The sequence below is a fragment of the Anolis sagrei genome, chromosome 1, assembly GCF_037176765.1.
Source record: "Anolis sagrei isolate rAnoSag1 chromosome 1, rAnoSag1.mat, whole genome shotgun sequence".
NCBI lineage: Eukaryota > Metazoa > Chordata > Lepidosauria > Squamata > Dactyloidae > Anolis > Anolis sagrei.
Window position 1 is genome coordinate 148,040,077 of NC_090021.1, and position 18,372 is coordinate 148,058,448.

An 18,372-nucleotide genomic window follows, 5' to 3' on the forward strand; every position below is an offset into this window, starting at 1 on the left:
AAAACTATTAATAACTGTACAATTATCACTTCTTATCAAACCCCTTACCATAACCCCTCTTATCTCACATCCATGAACCCATCACCCAAGACCTCCGACATCACTCAATGTGGATCTGATATCTAACAAACAACTACCCTTGTAATTTATTTTACTACTTTCAAATCAACCTTTGTCTTCCTTTCCAGCTAGCCAAATGCCAGCCTCCATTTATCTGCAAATTCTTCATTTTTTCCCTCCTCTAATGTCATTTGTTAGATCTGGAAATATTTTAGAATCTTAATATGGATATGGAGCAGGAAGAACATGATCACAAAATTAATTTCAAATTATTTTGATAGCAGCTATTGGTAGTGTGACATTCACACACCATAGAGTTCCAAAGTTTCTCCTTGTAAACAAAGTTTTTGTTCACTAAAAAAGTCAGCATATTTTACCTAATTATTTCTTATAGAGACAAAATGTGTTGGGCTTCTTTGGAAAACAATCCCCTTCCATTTTAAATCTGAAAAAAGCAAAGGCACCAATTTCTCTCTCTGCCCTGAGGTTTCAAGAGCCTCTTGTCATAACAACAACAGAGAGTTTCTCAGCACATTCATTTTGATGGAATAGAATATGATGTTTTTAAAATGGGGAAAAATTAAAATAAATTCACACATAGATGTACATCATTTAATTTGTTATCACATTTTGGTTTGAATCTGGTAGGCCTTTTCCAACTAGAGCAGATCTGATGAATTAACTGCTGAACATGGAGTCAACACATTGGTAAATGCCACTGATTCACTGAGTCTGATCTATGACTCTATTCATTATGTGAGAACTTACAGCAGTACATAGTACAACACAATATCAGAATATGTGAGAAAATATGCATATTTGATCTGTGTTGTTGGATCTTGCTCATATGTGCAAGCCACTAGATGATTCATTCATGAAATGACGAATTTACTGTTAATGTGGGGATCGTAAACAAGGAGCATGGTTTAAGCTGTCAAAAACTATATTCAGATGCTCTGACTTTTATGCTTCTTGTAATTCAAGTTCTCTATCTTGAGTATCAAATTTAAGAATCAAACTTGGCTTACAACAAGATAATAACATTTATGCACTATTCAGGAAAAAAACTTGCTAAAACAGAAACAGATTCGGGTCATAATATTATCTCTCATGTGGAATACTGTTGATACATTTTAGTCAGGAGGGCAGATATTATTAGAAATATCTGAGACCTTGAGTTTGGAACAACACCAAAGTTTGTCGAACAGTAAGCCAGGTTTCATTGCTGTGTTGACTTCAGTCAGTACCACTTAATGCAATATAAATCAGTGGAGCATAGCATCAACAAAGAGAAGATCTTATGTCTAGAGTCTTAACAATGTTTTCAGTTGCTTCTGCTGACATTATATTACTTTTGTTTTCTCTTGCAGTGATACTCGTCCCTCCGTTAGCAAGTCTACTTAATCTTAGATGAAAGCTAATAGAGATATATTCTACTTCAGTAAGTGAATGGGTTCAGCTGCTTTTTCAATCAAAACAATTCTTCATTTTTTTGTAAGATTTTAGAATCACTTTAGCATTATTTGTTGTATTCATGATGCAGCTATATCATATATTTTGTAAATAATACAATACATCATTCAGTTTGTACTTATATAATTTCACAAAGACAGTTTTAAAGAAATGCAGGATAAACAATATTTGTTTTTTATGTATGTAACTCAAGATAAGTGAAACCATACCACTAAACAATCATATCCTGTTTGGGTCATAACAACATCAGAAATACATGTTTATCATCTGCTTTGGACAATGTAGCAAGCTTTTGGCCCAGGGCAAAAGGGAAATGAAAGCATTTGCAGTTGGCCAAACCAAGATAACCACATATTTCTGAAGTAACTGATACCCAAAAGGAGCCTAGTCAGAAGATCATAGTTCATGATTTAAGTACACTAATTCTTTAAAGGAGCTTGTTAAAGATTTTAAAGAGAAAAATGGACTTCCTTCAAAACGCAACATGCAGAAGCCAGACTGTATGACAAATGGCAAATTAAGGTATTTAGTATTACTTAAGGTACTAACTTCCACCTCTTTATAGGGAAGGGAACATTGTTACATTGTTTTTAAAGATCTGGAATATTTTGAAAGACCCAGGGATGTTATTTTCATGGGATCTCAAAGACTTTGTCGCCAACTAATGAAAAAGTAAAGAAAAATAATTTTTCATCATTTCTAGTCAAATTGTCTAATACAAGAAAACCCTCTTTTTCCTTTCAAGCTTGCTATACCACATGCCCTAGAACAAATTCTATCTATCTCTTGTTGGTGTTAATCATTGTTTGACATTAACTGTGTACCAATGAAGATGTTTATTTGAATTGCATTTTCCAAACCACAACAGTTCAGCACTATCTATAGCAGTGGTTCCCAACCTTTGGTCCTCCATGTGTTTTGGACTTCAACTTCCAGAAATCCCAGCCATCTTACTATCGGTTAGGAATTGTGGGAGCTGAAGTCCAAAACACCTGGAGGACCAAAGGTTGGAAACTACTGATCTATAGCTTATATTGGTGCAGGTAAAACACTACAGTTTCAATATCACTGAAATCCATATGCCTAACATTTCTGACATGCATAATTTGGTGTCTAACTTTTCTGTCTTTCCTCCAGTGTGGAAGAAAGTCTATATGGAGTTGAAAGACATCTCTGAAAAGGTCTTTCAGTTTCATATAGACTCAACCTCTGTCTCATAATACAGGGTGTAAAGGCTTCCTCTTCGTTGTCTGATATTCTATTAAATCTAGTATGCTGCCACCATCTGTGAGGTACTAGGCTATGCCACCATCAATTAATAAGGGTTTCCTTTGAAAAAGTACACTGAGGCTTGAGTTACTAAAACAAGAACAAGTTTATTTGGAGTATGGAAGGGTCTTAATGGTTTCAGAGTTTTCTTCTCCTGAGGTATAAAGCTTCACGGGTTGCAGTTTCAACAAATCTTAATATAACTTTAGGATGTCTTTTACTTCACCAACTAGTTCTTTAGTTGTTACACTTCTAAATATGTTTCCATATTTGGTATATTAACTAAGGTCAGCTAATGCCCTTGTCTCCCTTCAGCTTCCTGCTGAAGTAAAGAAGTCCCCTTGACTTATTTAAAACACTCAGGCCAAAAGCTTTCTCTTAGTTTGGTTCACCACATGTTTGAACCACCTTCCCTTTGGCTCGATGATGAAAGGACTGAAGCCTCAAAATGTCTGCTTCTGGTAAGTGCAGTTGGCTCCAACCCTTTCTCCATGGCAACCTAACTCAGAGTGCTGAGCTTGGTCCCATCCCTAGTTCTGCCATTTCTAAATGGTTAACCCTTTATGTACATCCATAACTGTCTTTTACCTCCCGAACACACACATATATATAATATTCAACCATCTAAGCATATATACATACATACAATCATATTTAACTGTAGAGACACATATACACAACTACACTTAACTTACAGTTAAAAATCAATGCTTCATCACACAGGGTCTTCCACTTTGGTCAAATTCACTTGCATACGCATCCAGCAACAAAACCTACAACTTTATGGAAATCAATCACAGGGCAGGGTTGCTGAAGGCAAAAGCCTGCTTGTATAATACTCTATGCCCATGAAGTGCACTAAATCCAAATTGTACAAGCTTCCAACTTGCATGGAAAGTCTCCAAAGTGTTCCTATGACTACTGCTCCAATTCCAGGAATGGGCCCATTGACTTGTTTGACTTTGGCAGCAGGGCTAATGGTATGGACTCACAGGATGATCTCCTAGGAGTATATTCTTTCCTCTTCCAGGAATGCAGAATAATGTATTTGACTCAACATTTGCAACCTAGAATTAATTTTCTGTAGTACGCAAGAGAATACTCATGTGCAAAAAAAAGTTCCCCCTATAATTTAAGAGGGAGGGAAACTTCAGAATGCTAAAATGTACATTGCAAATAGAAGTAAATTGTCTCCTTCATATCCACAAGAACGAACAAAAATGCCTGTAGAAGGATGCTTGAGATTACATAAGAGAAGAATGGAAAGAAAATGCTAGTACTTCCCATAGCAGAGAGAGAGAGAGAGAGAGAGAAAATGGCACAGACAAATGCATATTTGCCTAAAACCACGTAATGTGTATAAACTAAGCATTTTTGTAAAACAGACGGATAGCTTGCTCGAAGGTTCAGTTTTACAAATTCAGCTTCATCCATCATGGAAAATACTGCCATCTAGATTCTCAACTTGAAGGCTGACTTTATTACACCCCAAAGTAAATACATTATAGAAAGCTCTTAAGGTGATTGCTCTTTAACAGCTAGAAAGCAAGTTACAGTGCAATCCTAAGCCTGTCTAGTCAGAAGTAGATTCATTTAAGTTAGAGGCGTTTTATTGCTATGTAAGAATCATCAGAATTGCAGCCTCGGTCATTTAAGTACAATTTTCTTCAAAATTGTACTTAAATGACCAAATTTACAAAAACATCATTAAAATACAAGCAACACCAGGCCATCATGCAACAATTCATAATTCTTCAAGTAATTTAGTCTGAACAATATGAAAAAATCATTAAAATTAGAAAAAAAAACATTTAACATTCTTTAAAATGCAAAATGAAAAACTTTATCCCTACTCCCATAAAACAAAACAAGCAAAATTTCTTCACATTCTTTGTGCTGTTTGCAAATTAACATGCATAGGCGAAAATAAAATTGAATTTGGATGTCTAATATCCATTAAAATATTAGAAATCTTCAGATACAGAGCAGGAGATAAATATTTTAATAAATAAATTATGAGGTGCTATTCCATTATCCGAGTGAAGGCCACTAGGGGGTGCTAGAGAGAGAAAGCTAGTCCATTTTACAAGGAGGGGATTAAAGGAGGAAAATAATTTCTCAAAATTATCTCTGGTTATTCCTCCTCCCCACTTCCCATGTCATAAACGAGGGTTGCTTCCATGACAGGGAAATGGGTGGGGGAATAACAGGTAAATAGGAGGAAATCATTTTACTCCTTCACCCCACTCCCTGCACCCGTATAAAGGACTATCCTTTTCTCTCTAGTGCCCCCTTGTGGCCTCTGCCCAGATAATGGAACAGTACCAATTAAAAATAAGTTTTTACTTTTAAAAAGCTAGAAAGCAGCAATAAATGCAGGAGAAATAAATGTATTCCTTTTCTGTAGATAATATTTTAATGAATTGAATTGATTAACATTCAAAAAGGAACTCAGGGCCCTTCCACGCAGGATTTTAGGTTTGCGATGTGTTTTGCAATCTGGCACACCTCACCTGCCAAATTCACTTAGAGTGGCACTGTCTCCCATGCTCACAGACACTGCCTCACTGGAGGAGGGAGGCAGCAGAGCTGTAGGAAGATAAATATGATCTGCAGATACAGGATGAATGTGAAGAATCCTGCGACAGAGTAAGGAATTGAACTAAATCATCTTCCATTAATGGTCTGATTTGGGGGGGGGGGGGAGAGAAGGGAAAAGGAGATTCATAGTTTACCTCCATTCTCTCTTGTTTAACATCATCAATCTCATCATCTTCCAACAAGGCCAACAGTTCCCCAGTTTGATCAATTGAGATAAGAAAGTCTTGAGCAATTTTCTTCCGTTTGTTGGTGCCACTGCTGAATTTGTCTGAAAGATATTAAAGGAGGAAGATTTAAAAATGTGATGCAATTGTTGCAAAAAGACACAGGCTTGGATTTAGATTGTGCCTCCTGAGGATAGAAAGCCCCTTTTCCTGAAGTCATGGCAGTAATATGAAGTGCCGTTTTCAGATGAAAAGATAGTATTATGAAGTAATTACAGGCCATGCAAAATTCCACTGACAAACGGCAGGGAAGAGAAACAGGCATGTTTTAAAATAAATCTTATATTGTTTTCATATAAGGCTCTAATGGTTGCAAGATTAATCCAATAGACGACTACTTTGAAAATGTTTTGATACTCATAGCATTAAACAGACAGAACATTTCTAAAGAAAGGTATTATCTATATAAATAAAAATGTAATGTTCGTTTGTGGGACGAATTGACACCCAATTTGGCCACAATACAGTTATCAGGCCAACAAGTGACCATCACTCATAAAAACACTGAAAAACACAGTGGAAGAGACTTAAAAAGCCAAATAATAAAAACACATATACACAGACTGGGCCACATCAATGTGTGGCAGGGGACAGCTAGTTTGTAATAAAAAATATTGGAGAAACTATAAATCACAAGCACTACCTTACACTCCCACATCTTCAAACATGACATGAATGCCTTTTTAGCATGGTGCTTTGGAGATATCAAAAACAATCTATATCATTGTATTGTCGAAGGCTTTCATGGCCGGAATCACTGGGTTGTTGTAGGTTTTTTCGGACTATATGGCTATGGTCTAGAGGCATTCTCTCCTGACGTTTCGCCTGCATCTATGGCAAGCATCTTCAGAGGTAGTGAGGTCTGTTGGAACTGGGAAAAAGGGTTTATATATCTGTGGAATGACCAGGGTGGGACAAAGGACTCTTGTCTGCTGGAGCTAGGTGTGAATGTTTCAACTGACCACCTTGATTAGCATGTAATGGCCTGACAGTGCCTAGAGCAAACTTTTGTTGAGAGGTGATTAGATGTCCTTGTTTGTTTCCTCTCTGTTGTTGTGCTGTTGTAATTTTAGAGTTTTGTAATACTGGTAGCCAGATTTTGTTCAATCTATATATTGTAATTATTATTTCAAGTCATGCAAATAAATACACGATAAACTGTTATTTCGGTTCTTTTTATTAGGTTAATTTTCATATCTTCTCCAGCTTTGCTAAATATAATTTGAAGGAGTGATGATCACTGGCAAACAGCCCTCCACAACTACTCAGAACTATACCACTGAAGAGAGGGAAATGGTAAATCAATTCAAGCTTGTAATTTCTTTTAAAACGATAGTAAAATGTATTTTATGTTATAGAAGATATTATCAGGGTTATTTGAGTTTCACTAATAATCTGTTTTTTTGTTGAGGAAAAATATAGTAAATAAAGAGATTAATGTTACTTTGGAACTCCATCTGCTTTCCCAAAGCTCTAGGTTGCTGGATCTCTGTATCATTTAAACATCTCAGTCTACCAAGGGGAATTACTAAAGGCTACTCTGGTTATTGCACCTTCTACAATTAGCTCAAAAACAAATAAAAAGGGAGATATGCAGCCTCCTCAAAATTTGATAGACGTCTGAGGCATTTATCATACTTTAGTAATTTTATATGATGTAATGGAGCAGGCATATTATGTGTACCTGTGCAAAATATTCAAATTATGTTATATATATATATAGAGAGAGAGAGAGAGAGAGAGAGAGAGAGAGAGATTGCCATGTGTAAGCTATATATACTGAAGTTGATTAAAGAATTTTAATCAGCACCAGCTCTGTAGTTTAACATTAACTCTCCTGATATTAAGCAGTTCTACTTAGCATTTGGTTGCAAGAATGACATAGAATGTGAATGAAGCAGCATAAGGTTAAATGGAGTTCTCGGTTAAATAAACATTTTGGATGCCTGAAGCTATTTATGGGTGGAATATATTTTCCATTTGGTTTATAAAGTACATATACTGAATATGCCCTTAGAAGTTTTCTACCTTCAAGAAGATCGTCTTCTTCAATGCCTTTGACAACTTTAGATTTGTAGTCTCGGAAAAACATATATTTCAGTAACCTTTTGAGCTTTTTCTATGTTGGAGAAAGAAGAAAAGAACAGACACTAATTAAAATTTAATTCAGACACTGTCTGTTATTTGTGCACAAAATTTTGTACACAGAGCAACAAGCACAATAATTAACAGGATAACATTTGTGGATGTTCACGCTTAATCATAATCAGCTGTGAAGCTGTAAATTCCCCAGCCAGAGATTTTGGGACTGTTTTCCCCCAGACTTTGTAAGAAACAAAGCTTCTCTACAGGTAGAAAACTTTCACGTCCTGTAGCTGAGCTTCCAACTGTAAGACTGAACTAAAATGGTTCCCTTTTCCTCCTGAACCTGGAAAAAAAGGGCGGAACTAAAACTTAACGATGATAGACAGGTGGCTAGCCCCATGACTGCAGCCTAGCAGGTACCATCCAACTGCAAAATACATGGTCAGAACAAGCACATGCAAACGCTCAAAGAACGAAAGGGAGTTTGGAGCTCCTGGTACAGCCGTACCAGCACACAGTAGGAAAAAAGGAAAAATGTGTTATAGATACAATCAAGATTTAATCAAGGAAGTCACAGTTCTATGTCTGCAAAGACCTTAGTAGAGCTGCTGTTGACAGGGTGATTTGGATGTCTCCATTCATAAATCTAAGTCAGTTTGATGGCAGTTAACAACAAAAATAAAGTGAAAGATTACAATGTCTTAAGGGTAAGCTGGGCTACATTCAGTGTTCCAAACAACACTCAAATAATAGGCTTAATCTGTTTATATGCAGCTTATTTTAAATTTAGCCACATTCATTGAGCATATAACGTTCATCCACAAATAATTTGTATACTGTACCTTATCTTTGCGCATCAAAAAAATAAGATCTTCAGCAGAAATGACTCTTGCTCCTCTCATTTGAGAAACCTCAGAGGCTTGCTGCAACTGTAAATAAAGGAGTAATATGAGTGAGATGAATGGAGGCAATGCTTTCCTTGGTTGGATTTGGCCCTAGCCACAGAGGAGACCTGTCATACCATAACAAGCCTGAGCTAGATGTAGTATTCCAAAAATAAAATAGCATTAAAATTATAACCCATAACTTGATTTGCAAGCCAGCACGGTGTAGTTGTTTAAATTGTGGACTGAGGAGACTGAAAGCCAAGGATGAAATCTTAGCTAGGCTATGGAAACACATTGGATGACCTTGGACAAGTCACATTCTCTTAGCCTCAGAGGAAGACAAGGGCAAACCACCACTGGACAAATTCTGGCAACACTCAGCTGTTGCCTTATGGTGACTGCATGGATTTCATAGGGTTTACTTAGACAAGGAGTACTTGAGATGTGATTTTGCCAGTTCATTTCAGAAGAGCTGGTATTTATTGGAATCTAATTTCCAACCAGGGCTGACCCTGCTTAGGTTCTAAAAGCAGAAAGGACCTGGTACCTTTAGCATTTTCAATTTCCATTTTGAATTACGACAAGTGTAACAAAAGAAGATACGCAAGAGGATAAAATAGAGGAAATAAAAAAATGGACAACACATATAGAACAGATAAAATTGATAAAATCAATACAAATATTATAAAGAAATTAGAGTTCATCATCATCATCATCTTTATTTATACCCCGCCACCATCTCCCCAAAGGGGACTCGGAGCGGCTAACATGAGGCCAAGCCCAGAATTACAGTACAACAAAATAAAATAAAATACAAATAGGAAATAATAACATGGCTAAAGATATTAGTATAGTGGAAAATGTGGTTGGGGAGTTGGGTGATTTTGGGGGGAGGGATAATACGGGAGTTTTCTTTTCTTTAATTTTTATTATTGTTTGCTTAAAATTCTAGTAGTAGATGTCAATAATATAAAGGATGTGTAAATATAAACAAAAGAAATGAATAATATGTAGGAATGCTGGATACAAAATGTCCTAGATGTACTTGCACCAAATGAAAATAAGTGTAAATACTGATAATAGGATTTAAAAACCCACTGGGTTACCTAATACAAATCATATTCTCTCAGCTTTAGAGGACGGTCATGATAACCCAGTGATAGGTTTGCCTTAAGAATTTGCAAAAGTCAGAAATGACTTGAAGGCACACAACTTACTCATAACAATACAACAAGGAATAGTTGAATGTATACAGTCGTACAATTACAAACAGCTCTTTAAAGGCAAACATAAAACTGATGTGGCCCTCTGTGAAAATGAATTTGACACCCTAGCCTTAGGGTCAAGACATGTCATAAATGACTTGAGGCACAACACAACAAGACACCTTGATTAAACAACTGAGGATTTTTTTAAAAAAAACAACTGACCTTATTTTAACAACTTGCAATTGTAGAAGGACTGTATCAAGCTATCCTTTTACATATCATCTATATTCATGTACAAGTTGCCCTCAAAGTATAAGTTATATAATCAGGTTTGGGAGCCAAAATTATGGATTTTGATATGATACATGAATAAGTCAAAGCTCATTCCAGGGAAAAGCACCAGCAATGGTACAAACACCCAGCTGCTTTTGGCTGCCATCCGCACCATTTTCTACCCAGGGTTCTCAAAATGGCTTTATAAACAAGGAACTTAGTCTCCCTATGGATGTCCCGGTACTCAAACACTCTCTCCTTCATTCGGAAAAATGCTGCACTCGCAGAGCTCAGGTGGTGTTGTATTTCAGTGTCAATGTTGACTTTTATGGAGAGGTGGCTGCCAAAGTAGCAGAAATGGTCAACATTATCTAATGTTACACCATTAAGCTGCATTTCTGGCATTGCAGACAATGCTGCTGCCCAGGAGCACATTGCCACTGCCACAGCTGTAGAAGGAGCTGGTACAGTATAGGGCCTCATTGGGTGAGGAAATTATAGTAGAAGTGGCCACAGTAGCAGCAGTGGATAAGATGGGAGGTGGCCTGGGCATTGAGGAGAGGGAGGAACAGTCTTCCATTTGCTTACCCATGAGTAAACCTTCTCCTCCCCACTCTGAGCAGCCCAGAAGAGAAGGAGCTTAGTCTGTTTCAAGAGCACCAATCCTCTCTACTCTCTCTGCCACAGTGTCCAGAAGTAGAATGATGACAACAGAGATATACTCACATTCAGTCGTAAATCAATGGAGGGTGGAAGAGGGTTTTTTGTTATTTTTTTTCAAGTTATAAATGAGTACCGGTACATAAATCACTTAAAAATTAGAATGCCGCAGTGGTTTGTATCAAATATGTAACTGCTAAGACAAGTCAATCAGGGACTTAACTCTTGCTGAACTGGATCGACTTCTAAAACTTGAGTCATTCCCTTAAAGATAATTAGCATTTTGTTCCAAACTTCAGTTAGCAACTGAAGAAGGCAAAGAGATGAAACACATGGCTTATGGCAGGCATCTCAAGCCTGGTGCTAGCATGATTTATTATAGTACAACTTCTATCTATCCATCCATCCCTTTATGTGCAGTCCCCAAGTTACAAACATCCGACTTACAAATTACTCATAGTTACAAATGGGTGTGAAACAACAGGGAGAGAAATCTACCCCCAGGAAGGGAAAACACTCCTGAAAGAGTTTTTTTTTTTTTTGTCGTGTTAGGAGTGACTCCTGGGGTGAGAGAATTGACTGTCTGCAAGGACATTGCCCAGGGGACGCCTGGATGATTTTGATGTTTTTATCATCCTTGTGGGAGGCTTCTCTCATGTCGCTGCATGAGGAGCTGGAGCTGATAGAGGGAGCTCATTCGCCTCTCCCCGGATTCGAACCTGCGACCTGTCGGTCTTCAGTCCTGCCAGCACAGGGGTTTAACCCACTGTGCCACCGGGGGCTCCTTCCTGAAAGAGTTATCAAGAGGAAAAGGAATCTTAACTGAAAATTTATCACCAAGCCTCGTTTCCACCACAAGCCAATTTTTTCAAAATCCAATAATCACAGGGACAGAAAGTGAGGTGAAACCTTCAGAACGGCGACACAGGCAGCAAAATGAACACCACAGGGGCGTTAAACCTTCCCTATGTTCTCCAAAGCTTGTGTGTGTGTGTGTGTGTGTTTGCGTGTGGCTGGAGTTACACTTAAAAATGTACCTATTCCGACTTACAAACAAATTCATCTTAAGAACAAAGCTATAGAATCTATCCTGTTCGTAACTTGGGGAATGCTTGTATTTAGATCCTGCCTTTCTTCCACAGCAAAATGCAAAGCATCTCACAAAAAAACCTTAGAAAAATGCAAGAACTCATATAGTTAAGGCATATAACATTCAGATTAAAGAAATATGAAACCGAACTCCTATCATCCTCGGCCAGAACAGGTACTGTTGAGAATATTTTGACCAGTAAATTACCATGTAGTTGTTGTTGGCTTTTAATGTAGCCAACCACCAGAAATTTCTGTATAGATTTTATTTAATTTAAATAATATGAGTCCAATTATGAAAAAATATCCACCAATTTCCCTCTTTTCCTTTCCAGTGCTACAAAAATATCTCAGAGTCCTCTGACTTTTTTTAGTACTCCAACAAAATGTGTTAAAGTGATGTACAAACTGCTGAAACCTAAGCCTTTTAAATAATAACTGAGAAATCCATAGGAAGTTCACAATATACTGAATGCTGAAAGATATTTAAAAAGGGGCGAAAAGTGCCATTCAGACATTGGCTTCCAAAAGTTAAGCTGCCTTCACATCCACTTTCAAAGTTCACTATCCCGGGAAGTTGCCTTGGTGGCATATACATAAAAGAATAAATAAAGTAAGTAAAGTTTAATCATGAAACAACAAATGAATTATTTTTCTAAGAGGAATATGCTTAAAAACTTCTATCACTTTTCACAAATACAGTTAGTTGAAAATAATTTGAAGCAACTCTTGCCTTCATATGATGTACGGCAATGGTTTTATATTTAGTACAAGATGAATAAGTATATTATTAATCTGAGATCTCATGCTGGTATGAGTTGAAATACACCTATTCAGGAGTTAAAAGGATCAACAAAAACAGTAACTGTTTCTAATGTGTGTGTGTATGTGTGTGTTGAGAGGGGTAGCTTTCATTTTTGGCAAGCGTTCAGCAGGCAAGATTCAGTCAATAAATCATAATACTGTATTGAATTAATTTTTTCCCTCAACTCTAATCACATGCCTACAAAATGTGAACTGTATTGAGTATGCACAACACAAAACATACTGCATGAAAAAGCTCCACATGTTTCATTTGAAATGCTCAGGAGAGCCATTGCAAAAGCAAGAGAACTTTAAGGAATTCAGAAGCAGCCGTAATATAATCTTACTTGAAACTGAATCGGAAAGTATAAGAATGTGAAAAATGATAGTTCAATTTCTTTGGTGCAGGAAAAGTGGCTTATTTAAAGAATATACAGGGTACTTAAATTTCCAGCATAAAATATGGAAAAGCTGGGTAAAATTATGATACAAAGAACAAGATGAATACCTCATTGGTGTAATTTGGATGAACCCAGTGGATTTATATCCAAACATGCCTTCTTAAATGTATTTCATAAGTGATTGAAATTTGAAGTTTGCCTGCTGATAATGCAACATCTTTCCCTACAGAATCCTAGTGCTATTGCAGAGTTGGGTGTGCTTATGGTCATTTCAATGCATCCATATATCTCACCCAATTAGGATATTAGGAGGATTGTCCCTATAGTTCAATGGCATAAAATGTGTGTACATAAATTTTGGACTTCCCTCCCTCCCTCCTCTCTCTCTCTCTGCCCACCTCCAGTTTGCAAAACTACTCAAAAACCTGCAGCGCTTCCCAGTCTGAAAAGGTATGGGGGAGGAGGGGAGCTGTACTGGGAATGGAAGAGCACTTCCCTCCTGGTTATATTGGGTTCCCTTTCTCTTGCAGCAAATGGTCAACAGTTAGATGTGCAAAAGACTACAGGTTCATTATTTTTAAAAATCCAAATAAAATTGAGAAAAAGGGTAGCGGTGGCACAACGGGTTAAATTGTTGAGCTGGTGAGCTTGCTAAACTGAAGGTTGGCAGATTGAAGCTGAGAAACAAGGTGAGCTCCTGCTGTCAGCCCCAGCTCCTGCCAACCTATCAGTTCAAAAACATGCAAATGTGAGTAGATCAACAGGTGATCTCAGTGGGAAGGTAAAAGGACGACCCACATGCCAGCTATATGACCAGGTGTCTACGGACAACGATGGCTCCTCGGCTTGGAAATGGAGATGAGCGCCTCTCCCAGAGCCAGAGATGAGCACCGCCTCTAGAGCCGGAGATGAAAGGGGAAGCCTTTGTCTTTGTCTGTGTATTTGTGTTTCTAAGGCATCTAACATTTGCCTGTGTTTTGGTATACAGTATATGCTGAAATCCACTCTGAGTCGCCTTGGGGAGACAGGGTGCAATATAATATTATTATTATTATTATTATTATTATTATTATTATTATTATTAAAATGCCACAAACCCTGCTCTATGTCAAGAAGGGGGAAAGTGTGGCCCTCTTGATTAGACTGCAACTCCCATTAGTCCGAACCAGCAAAAGTATAGTTAACACAATCATGTGATTATTATTTTATTGTCAATATAGACACGTATTTGGTAACATCAATTTTCTGGAAACATTACAAAACTGAGATCTTAAACCACAACTATAGTATTACACACGAACTGTGTAAAAAGGAGCAAGCTAATGAAACAAAGTAAACGTGACATATGTTTATGGAAAATGAATGATTTCCTCCTATTTTGTATCAAAGAGTGAAAGTAATGCATGATACATTTTTATCTTTTAGAACTTAAATAAATGCGAAGAGTATACTGTAGCCCTAACAATGAACAGGGTGGTTGTGTTTCTCATTTATTTTTTATACATTATGTGTGTTTGTGCCTTGTAGTCTCTCCTCCACTTATGGTGACCCTATGAATTTCATGGAGCAAGGAATACATAGAGGTAGTTTTGATGCTTCTATGATTCATGGTAAACCTCAAGCGACCTAGTTAAATCATTTCTGAAGGGCTGCAGAAACCTGTACCTGCCCATTTTTGATCTGATATCAGTTTAGAATCTCAAACTTATATTGTCCCATGTCTCCAAGAAGCCATCCAAGCCAATGTCATTATATGACCTCTGCCTTCTCTCTGGAAAATGGCCTTTCTTGTGGCAATTATTGTATTTTTTATTTTATGATGCCATTGATTGTAAGACACACATTAATTTCAGTACAATCAAGAGAAGAAGAAACTTTATATGTAAGCATAGCCACAATTTAAAGGCCCTTCCACATAAAATCCATAGTGAACTGGATTATATGACAGTGTGGACTCAGGTTATCTGCCTTGATATTCTGAGTTATATGCCTGTGTGGAAAAGCCCTAAGGTATATCTCATTTTAGAGATGTTTATATGGTGGAGACACTATGTCTTAGAATGGGAGAAACACAGTATTTCTGCTAGATGATCAAACAAGATCTGTGTCCTGAGGGTGGAAGAATCTTATCTCCATCATAACAGAGAGAGGTAATTTTCTCTCTCACACACTCCACCCACTTTCCCCTTGTCTTCTGCCTCAAGGCACTTCCCGTGCTATATGGTTCTCATGTGGATTTATGAATGAATGAAAAGGATTGAAAATTGGTTCACGAACTTCCCCTGTATAAAAAAAGAACTCCATTATATCTAAAAACATTATCTCAGCAGATGGACATGTGTTGAATGTAAACCTGTAAGTTGAGTACACACAAACACTAAATGTAGACCTAATTCTTAAAAACTGTACTGGTCAAAGACTGTACTCAACCCTTCTCTACTCTCCTTCCTGTTTCTTGATAATATGAAACAAAATCCTCAATCAACCTTAATTATGCTTAATTCTAATTAGCATAGCAATTATTTGTTGTGAGGGAACCTAGTTAAAGTTAACCGAGATTATGATTCAATCCACTGCAAAGGTAACACTGCCTTGTGGTTAATGTAGATAAGCAACTGGAAAAGAAAATTGGTATGGACAGCCTTGGTACATTTCTGATTTTTTATCTATCTCTACCAGTATCTACACTGTCAAAGATATATCAATAATCAAGAGTTGACAGAGCGCAACTACTATTAATTTACCACACTCCCCTTGATTCACTAGGTCAACTCTGAATTAAACAAACAATAGGTTTTTTACATCTGTGTTGTCAGCTAGTTGAAGTGAAGGCAGAGAAAATTAAGCAATTGTATATGTATGCATTTTTGCATACTATGAAGTATATTATTGAATTATGCATATATGAGGAGTTTTGGATTTTTATTCAAGTCTTCAAAATCACAGATGGAAAACAAGACTTATTTTCTTTTCTTTTTTACTGAATACAAATCAATTTTTGAATAGATTGGCCGCCATAGCTTGCTATTCTCCACAATAAAACCATCAACATTGAGATAATTTACCTTTTTCTAGAAAACATGGAATAGTCAAGGAAACAGTCGCAAGGTTACTTGATGGCACACACTGACAACAGAAAATTATCATGTGGTGTAATTTTCCACCTCCCAAAATGATTACACCTAATTTCCTCTAGTTCAAGGGTGTTGTCTTTTGCAGAATAATTTACTCTGTAGAACACTGGTAATTGCTATTTTTGAAACTCAAATGTTAACAGTGGATTTATCTGTTGCAAAATTTATTTTCTACAAATTAATAGTTTTGTACCTTGAAACTTACATCCAGTTTGGAAGAAAACACAAAGGAAGCACTCCTGTGAATGTAAAGTTCCAACAGAAATCTCATAGCAAGGGAAACTAAAAATAGACTTCTTGTTGAATGCTAAGCAGGAAAAAATGGTTTAAAAGCTCTCATGTAACAACACTGAGGCAGTTTGAGGTTTTTGGTGGTTCTGTTCTAAAATAATGAAGGACATCAGGGTTGCTTTATTGTCTCATATTTCACTCTAGACAATTGGCTTGATGAACTTTTATAGAGCATGCTGTACTATCTTGCTTAGTGAAATAATAATTTAGCTGGTTTCTGGATATGTACTTTATTATTGTTTTTCATGTACATGTACCTCTTGGAGTACCACCACTTTCCTGTCTGATATTTAATATGGCACAGAACTAGCATTATTTTTCTTTTCGTGTCAGAAGTGACTTGAGAAACTGCAAGTTGCTTCTGGTGTGAGTTGCGGTGGCACAATGGGTTAAACCCTTGTGTTAGCTGAAATGCTAACTTGAAGGTCGGTGGTTCAACTCCACAAGATGGGGTGAGCTCCTGTCTGTCAGCTCCAGCTTCCCATGCAGGGACATGAGAAAAGCCTCCCACAGGATAGTAAAACATCTGGGCGTCCCCTGGGCAACATCCCTGCCAATGGAAAATTCTGTCACACCAAAAGCAACTAGTATGGTGTAGTGGTTTAAGCATGGGACTACAACTCTGCTGTCCTAGAGACTAGGACATGGAACAATGCCTTCAAACTACAGGAAAGGAGATTCCACCTGAACATTAGGAAGAACTTCCTAATGGTGAGAACCATTCAGCAGTGGAACTCTCTGCCTTGGAGTGTGCTGGAGGCTCCTTCTTTGAACGCTTTTAAACAGAGGCTGGATGGCCATCTGTTGGGGGTGCTTTTAATGTGATTTTCCTGCTTCTTGGCAGGGGGTTGGACTAGATGGCCCACGAGGTCTCTTCCAACTCTATGATTCTATGATTCATTTTCAATTTTCATAAGAAAAAGCTACATCACCTAATGCTATTTTTATCTGCTCATGGAAACAGAAGCTTTCAGATATTCTGTTGAAGGTATCTGACCATTTTTGCATTTAATTTGAGGAATCAGCATATAGTTTCCTTATTTAAGCAATTTAAGGATCCAGGTTTTGAATAAACGATATTTTCTACAGCAACAACGGAAGTGTTTTCATAACTTTATATTACAGTAGGAAATCACCACCTAGCATGAGTTGTAGCTAACAAAACAACATTTTACTGACTGTCTCAAAATAATGCAAATTTTCGCTTCGTGTGTGCTCTTTAAATGTGTTTAAAAATATCATAAAGGGGATGTGAGATCACGTTAAAGCAAAGCTTTGAGGAACTGGAAGTAAAGCTCCACAAACATGGCAAACCTGACCCATTGCAGCTGAACTGTGGTCTTATTTCCACAAGCTGTCTTTTTTAATTTGAGTGTGCTGCATCCATGTGTGTGTATGTGTATTTCAGAATATGTATATTTGTCAATAGGTCTGTTGCATAAATTTATGTAAAAATGGGTTGTGTGAGATACTCGAACTGTCTGTTTAGCTGAGTTTAGCTGAGTATTTGTTTTTAATCCTTCTCCCTGATAACTCCTTGTCCTCATTATTTTTGCCTATTGGTGTGCCTTTTCAAATCGTCTTCATGGACATTGCTAGCATAGTTGCTCCTTGTCTTCCAGTCCTTTTCTTCCAGTTCCCAGCCATTAAACCATAAAGCTGAAGGGGGAGGGGGGCTGAGTACATAGGCAAATATATTCTAATGTACAAGTGCTGTTGAGATATTCTACATTCTGTAGCTTTGGGGCATATCTTGAACATTCAGTAAGGACAATTATGCTTCTCTAGCACCCAAAGACTTTTTTTTTTTAAAAAAAGTGACAACAGAGTACATGAAATATAGTAACAAAGTAAAAGTAAAGGTTTCCCCTTGGCAGAAGCTGGGTCTAACACCGGGAGCTCACCCAGCTCCC

The 18,372-nt window shown here is 37.2% G+C and overlaps 1 protein-coding gene across 3 annotated transcripts in view; it reads right to left on the reverse strand.

The window, feature by feature from the left end:
* SUPT3H (SPT3 homolog, SAGA and STAGA complex component) overlaps positions 1-18,372 on the reverse strand; it is a 224,290-nt gene that overhangs the window by 64,615 nt on the left and 141,303 nt on the right. For all 3 annotated transcript variants that reach the window (XM_060785475.2, XM_060785491.2, XM_060785484.2), the window contains 3 exons: positions 8,555-8,641; positions 7,656-7,746; positions 5,538-5,671 (listed from right to left, as the gene is read on the reverse strand). In XM_060785475.2, the coding sequence (XP_060641458.2) occupies positions 5,538-5,671; positions 7,656-7,746; positions 8,555-8,641 (312 nt within the window). The remainder of the gene's footprint in view (positions 1-5,537; positions 5,672-7,655; positions 7,747-8,554; positions 8,642-18,372) is intronic.